Here is a 7,144-nt window from a genome sequence, read left to right as displayed (position 1 = left end):
CACCAAATTTAGAGGCCAAAGAATAAAAGCAAGAAACAATTTAATTGAAGAAAACAGTACCACACAAATGGAGTTAGATTGTGACAACTAGAAAGAGGTCCAAGAAATATTAGACAAGCAAATAAAGGTACTCAAATAAAAGTAGGCACACAACATGAATCCTAAGAATAGCACTAGAATAGATTTCAAAATAAAAAACAGCACCACTGGAAAATTTTTGTGGGCCAGAGAACGTGTTTTTCCCCAATTTATGCTGAGCTGTCCTTTTAGAATTTTCCTCTGAAAATTGATACGCAAAATATTCAAGATCTTAACTAAAATCTGGCGTTGGAATCCCTCCAAACGCATGAGCCATTTTTTTTAATAAATTTTTCAATTTCAGTGATCAGTTACGCCAACTATAGCGCCCGGATTTGCACACTGTTTTTAAAATATTTATCATTTTTTTTCTATTGACTCTTTTGAGCTGATTATTTTTTTGTCTTTTATGTAACACCTCAATCTTGCATAATCCAGAAAATCAAAAATTTCCTATGAGTGAAAATAATTTTATGGAACAAAACAGCCAGCACAGAGAATGTAAAACAGGGGATTCTGGAAAAACTGGAAACAAAAACAGCAAGAGACCAAAATTTAAACACAATGGAATTTGTGAAATAGAATTTGTGTAGGATCTAAACACAAATATGAACTCAAGCTAAAAAATAAAAGGCACCAAAAGATCAAATCACAGCAGTTTCAAATCAAGCAAAATTACCCAAAATCAAGAAACAATCAAGTCAAACAAAGGACTACTATGAATTGATGACATTGTGGATGAACATGACTTGACAAAACATATATGGATTCAGAAATTAAAAGACTCAAAGAGCATAAAATGAACCAAATAAAAGTGCAATAAAGACTCAAATGCCTAAAATAAAAACAGCAACTCAAGGTGTATGGAATCCTATCACAAATTGCACAAGGATTGTTCAAGATCAATTGAACAAAGTGCACCGGTTGGATCTTCCAAATAGCACACCAAAACAAAGTAAAAAATAAAAAACAGCAAGACAATTATGGAAACAAGATGAATAACATGAAATAAAGAAGAAATCAAAATGAAAAGACCAAGAACTACTCATCTTCGAAGAACCTATGCTCATGATACCAAATGATGGCAAATTCATGAAGCTCTTCTTAGAATCATGTGAAAAATGGTGCGGAAGCCATGGATTGAAATGTGCAAGATCCTCCTAGGAGCTATGGTGATCTTGAAGGTGCATGAAGTGTATGGAAAGAGGGAGGTTCGGTCAGCCCTATGGTAGGTGATGAAGATGAAGATTAGATCCTAGAAACTAGGTAGAAGCAAAGTATGACACAATGTTGGCAGCATAACTTTACTCTCATTAATCTTGCCAATACAAGGTGTAGGCTCCTCTTTTTATAGGCTAAAGAGGACCAGATTTGATGACCTAAATGCTACACAAATGTAAGCCAAATGAAATGGAAAATGTGAAACACATGGGTGCACATGGGTGCACATGGTCCTTTATTAGTAAAGGCTTCTAGAAACCTTTAGCTAATCAAGGTTAATGCTTCCTTAATTCTAATGTGCAGAAAATTTAAACACTTGTCCACATGGCTATGCTATTTACACCCCAATTAAAGCTAAACTACACATGATGGGCCTTCACGGAATATATATTAATAGCCCCTTTTCCATTCATAGCTTGATCCAAGTCTTCTTGTCCTAGACGCTTTTAGCTTGGTCCTAGACGCTCCTAGCTTGGTCTTAGATGCTTCTAGCTTGGTCTTGGACGCTCCTAGCTTGGTCTTGGATGGTCTAGACGCTCTTGCCTTGGGGTCTAGACGTTTTTGACTTGTCTCTTGCCATTCATGGAAGGGTGTGCTTCGCCCTCTTCCATCACAACCACCAAACCGTTGTTGCAAATGGATGATTACAGCAAACAAAAGGCTTACCAAAGGAATGATTATATCCCAAGCAGTGGAGTAATAGTCTGCAATCTTATCCTCATATAAGGATGAGCCATCCACATATACAAGAGCCTCAAAGAGATCATATGCACAAGAAAGAGCATTCCCCTTGGAATTCCTGAACAAATTTAGCAAAATTTGAGGCAAGAGAAAGCCATCGAGTACCAAACCTGAATAAGATTTCAAGTTCTCCCAAAAGGTATGAAGTTGTGAAAGACCAGAAGAAGACACTACATCACCATGAAAGGTATTGTTTTGGTGTACAAGAAATGTAATCAATAACCCTGCTGCATGTAAGGTAAAAATCACATAGAAAACCTTCTTCTCAGCCATCCAAAGGTCCATTTGTTTTGTATCATCCTTTCTTGATGACCATATTAGCTGCAAGAGACGGATTTGCAACAAGAAACCCACCATTACAATTAGCCGTACAAAAATTTCCTTTACTTCAAGCATTTCCGAGCAAAATGCTTTTCTTGTCATGATTTTGTGCAAAAAGGGCTTCAAAGTTCAGAACAAGGGGTACCATATTTCCCAAAGTAAGAATCAATAACATGACAAAGGAGATTAAGGAAACCATATCAGGATTTCTTTTCACATGGTAGAGTTGCAAACCCACAACAACACATGCTAGTGTGGTGCAAACTAGAATCATTATGACCTCCACATCTACTTTTTTTAAGGTTCGTGATGCTTCGGCGGTGTAAAATGCAGCTGAATTCACATCCAACTGTTTGAAGTAGAGAGGATCTGAATTTTCTCGTGTGCTTACTATACTTCCTTTAATGTAATCTCCATTTTTGTTTGTATCAAGTGGAGGGAACTGAAACTTGACTATAATCTCACAATCCAGAGAAGTTTTTTTATGGTATTTCGTTCTTTCACTACAAGAAAATAACAATTTAGTCACCGAATTCAGCGACTGAAAATATGTGGTCGCAATTTGTGATCGAAATAGTCACCGAATATTCTTAGTGTCGAATCTGCGACCGAATGAATTGTTAATGATGATAGTTAGTTTTGCGACCAAATCAGCGACCGAACATGAGAGTGACAAAATCATTGGTCGCTAAAGTTGTGGCTGTTTTGAATAAATTGGGAAAAATATATCTGCGACTAAATTAGCGACCAAATATGTTTATTTTTTAGCCACCGATTTTATTTCGGTTGCTAAATATAATTGTTTAGCCACTAAATATATTTATTTTTTAGTCACCGATTTTCTTTTGGTCGCTAAATATAATTATTTATTTTTGCCACCGAATCACCCACCAAATACGTTTATTTTTTAGCCACCAAATTTCTTTTGGTCGCTAAATGTAATTGTTTATTTTAATAATAATAATAATAACATTTATTTTTTATAATTAAAATTAAAAGAAAAAAATCCAAATTTTCCCCCTCTTTTGTTTCCTCCCGCTTCTCTCATTCTTCATTTTTTTCATTTTCTCTCTTGTTATATTTAGTTGCCATTGTTTCAGCTTCTCGCTTCTCGCTTATCTCATTCTTCATTTTTCCACTTTTCTTCATTCTTCTTAAAAAAAATGTTACTAGAAAGAGAATGAGAATGAACAACTAGGCGCACGACACAACGATCTTCGACGGTGTTGCTTTGCATTGCCTTCAACTCTGTCTTTGTGATTGTCTAGGTTAGTATGTGATTTATGCCTTTTGATACGATTTATGCATTTATATTGTAACTGAAGATTATATATAAAACAAATTTTGTGTTTTCACATTTTTTTTTTGTTTTGAAACCAAATAGATTTTTCTTGTTGCGTTGCGTGTTTTAATGGTGAGGTTGAAGGTTGGAGAGGTGGTGGAAGCGAGTACGGTGGTGTTGTTTTCAATGCTTGTGACGAAGGAAAGGGATTTGTGCACATCTAATCTTGTTTGTAATTAGTGTATTTGCATCTGAGTGCTGGTTCGCTGCATAATTGATTCAATCTTGGGCTGTTGAAATAGAATACTAATTTCGGTGCAAATTTTAGTATTTGAATCGGTGAATTGGTTCATTGTTGAATGTTGTAGTTTTTAGAAACCTACAGCAGCTGGTGTTTGTTGTTTTTTTTCAAGCCTTTGATTATAGTGTGAAAATCATTAGTTATTTGGTGCAAATTTCACTTTTAATTTTCCTATAATACTGGTTGGAATTGACAATTCAATTGATTTGTTGAATAGTATAGGAAGTTCATAAACTTGATACAATTATGATTTTAGCTGACAATTTGAAACTGACTCCTTGCATGCTTCAATGGTGGATTTTGTTGCACTTGATGTTGAAAACTGAATAATATGAAGCAGAATATCTGAGGAAAAAAAAAACTGCTGAGAGTTTCTCATTTTGGAATCTTTTAGGGATTAGATTAATACACAGATGTAAGGCAGGAAAGTAGAAATAAAAGGATTTTAGATGACTACTATTTCTTCCAATCCATACTCACACTCAGAAGTGTAAATTAATTGGAACAAACTGTTAGGTGAGGATCTGTGCACGTGAGCATTTAATATATAGGTAATTTAACAATAACCATTTTTTACATTCCATAATTAGTGATTTTTAATTATCATTTTAAAAAATATATTTAATATAACATTTAATTTACTCATAGTATAATTTTGTTCGGTTATAAGATTGTTGGGTTTGGGGAATTTATTTCATGTTTGGTATAGATAGGGAATAAGTCGAGCTGGTGTTAGTTTGCCTCTCATGATGTCTTTGTTTTAAAAGTTAATATTCATTTTGGCTAAACGTGGTTCTTGTATCATAATTAACGTCTATGCTGCCTGTAATCCGAGTGAAAAGGTGGCTTTATGGGAGGATGTGTCTGTTATTAGAAGTATCCACCAGGATAAGGTGTGGTGCTGTTGTGGTGATTTTAATGCAGTCAGATGCGCTGCGGAAAGGAAAGGCATTAGACGAAATGCAAACAACAAAAAGGAAATCAGGGACTTTAATGATTTCATTGGAAGCAATTCTATGGAGGATTTGCCTTTAGTGGGTAAGAAGTACACTTGGTTTAAGGCAAATGGATCCGCAAAAAGTAGGCTAGATAGAATTATGGTATCTGAAGAGTGGCTCCAAGTGTGGCCTATGAGCAAGCAATACATACAAACAAGGGAAGTTTCGGATCATTGTGCAATAGTGGTGAAATCATGGAGTAAAGATTGGGGCCTAAAACCTTTCAAATCTATTGATGCATGGCTTCTAGAGCCCGGGTTTAAGGATTTGGTGAGGGGTAAATGGGGATCTTATGAGGTGCAGGGCGACAATATAACCAAAGTTAAAGAGAAACTCAAACTTTTAAAGTTGGATCTCAAAGAGTGGAATAAGAGTGTGTTTGGGAATCTTGAGGACGAAAAGCGCAGGATTTTGAAGGAGATTGAGGTTCTTGATGTCAAGGATGGCGTATCTGACTTGGTGGAGGGTGAAAAGTTGAGAAGATTGGAACTTGTAAGCCAGCAAAAATTGGTAGAGAAAAAGATGGAATCCCTCTATAGACAAAAAGCCAGGTCGAACTGGTTCAAATATGGGGACTCTAACTCTAAATTCTACCACACTACTATCAGATGGAGAAGAATCAAGAATGAAGTTAAAAAGTTGAGTTAAATAATCAATGGTGTGAAGAACTGGAGGCAGTATGAAGGGAAGTAAAGCGAGTGTTTGAGGAGAGATTTAAGGCTACTCCTGATCTAGGAGTGAGGCTTGGAGCTGTGGAATTCAAATCTCTCCCTGAAGAGGTAAGCTTGAGGATGATTGAGGTGTTCTCCAAGGAGGAAGTCAGGGAGGCAGTGTGGAATTGTGAGGGGACTAAGAGCCCGGGTCCAGATGGTTTTAATTTTAACTTCATTAAAGCCAACTGGGAGACCCTAAAGGAAGATGTTATGGGAGCAGTTCATAGTTTTCATGAGACAGGGATCCTTCCGAAGGGGTGTAATGCGTCCTTTATTGCTCTAGTCCCAAAGGTAAAGGATCCAACCACAATTGATCAGTACAGACCTATTTCTCTTGTGGGAGCCATGTATAAGATTATAACTAAGATCATGTCGAATCAGATCAAAATTGTTCTACCAATGGTCATTGACGAAAACCAATCCGCTTTCATGCAAGGTAGGGGGCTACTAGAGAGTGTTCTGGTGGCTAATGAGGTGATTGAAGATGTACGAAGAAGGCGGAGGAGGGGTGTGTTCTTGAAGGTGGATTTCGAAAAGGCATATGACTCGGTCAGGTGGAGTTTCCTGTTGGATAAGTTAAATAGATTGGGGTTTCTTGAGAGATGGATTAAGTGGGTGCAAGGCTGCTTAGAATCAGCAACAATATCTGTTCTGGTCAATGGTTGTCCGACAGAGGAGTTTAGACCGACTAGGGGTCTGTGGCAAGGAGATCCCATGGCTTCGTTCCTATTTCTTGTTGTGGCGGAAGGTTTGGCGGGCCTAGTACGCTCTGCGTCTAAGGAAAACCTTTTAAGAGAAGTGAAAGTGGGGAGAAATGAGATAGAGTGTAGCATGCTGCAGTTTGCGGACGACACACTCTTTATGTGTGAAGACTCTTTCTCTAATGTCTTTACCATTAAGGCAATTCTTAGGATGTTTGAGCTGGCATCTGGTCTCAAAGTCAACTTCCATAAATCTAAGTTGGCAGGTATCAAGGTTGGTATGAGCTCGTTAGAAACCTACGCTAGAAGTCTCATTTGTGGTTTAATGCAGGTTCCCTTCAAGTACTTGGGCTTAAAAGTAGGTGGGAATCCTAGGAGAACGCAATTTTGGGAGCTAGTGGTGGATAAAGTTAAAGCTAGACTTAGTGCCTGGAAGGGGAAATGCTTGTCACTAGCAAGTAGAGTCTGCTTGGTTAAATCGGTCCTAACATCTGTTCCTTTGTTCTATTTGTCCTTATTTAAAGCGCCAGTGTCAGTATGCAAGACGATTGCAAGTATTCAGAGGAGGTTTGTATGGGCATGGGGGGCGGAAAATAAGCGTATTTCGTGGGTCAGCTGGGACACTGTGTGCAAGCCAAAGGAGGAAGGGGGTTTAGGAGTCAAGGATATTAGAACGTTTAACTGTGCTTTACTAGCAAAATGGAAATGGAGGATGTTGATTGAGGAAAAAGGGAAATGGAAGGAGATCCTAGTTTCTAAGTATGATAGGGAGGGAGTAGGACATGAAG

The 7,144-nt window shown here is 37.4% G+C and overlaps 1 protein-coding gene across 1 annotated transcript; it reads left to right on the top strand.

The window, feature by feature from the left end:
* The first annotated feature begins 3,772 nt into the window (after positions 1–3,772).
* On the top strand, positions 3,773–5,590 carry LOC137815534 (uncharacterized). The gene is made up of 2 exons (XM_068618651.1): positions 3,773–3,871; positions 4,712–5,590. The coding sequence occupies exons 1-2, from the start codon at positions 3,773–3,775 to the stop codon at positions 5,588–5,590; spliced, it is 978 nt and encodes a 325-aa protein (XP_068474752.1).
* Positions 5,591–7,144: the final 1,554 nt, after the last annotated feature.

Source organism: Phaseolus vulgaris, chromosome 1, assembly GCF_000499845.2.
Source record: "Phaseolus vulgaris cultivar G19833 chromosome 1, P. vulgaris v2.0, whole genome shotgun sequence".
NCBI classification, from domain to species: Eukaryota; Viridiplantae; Streptophyta; class Magnoliopsida; order Fabales; family Fabaceae; genus Phaseolus; species Phaseolus vulgaris.
Note: the sequence above shows the minus strand (reverse complement) of the source record. Positions and strands in the feature narration are given on the sequence as shown.

Excerpts from the sequence above, each read along its gene's own strand:
- LOC137815534 (XM_068618651.1), top strand. The coding sequence starts at position 3,773 with ATGGTGAGGTTGAAGGTTGGAGAGGTGGTGGAAGCGAGTACGGTGGTG. Across the intron at positions 3,872-4,711 it reads ATTTGTGCACATCTAATCTT|TTAATATTCATTTTGGCTAA; the intron begins GTTTGTAATTAG and ends TTGTTTTAAAAG.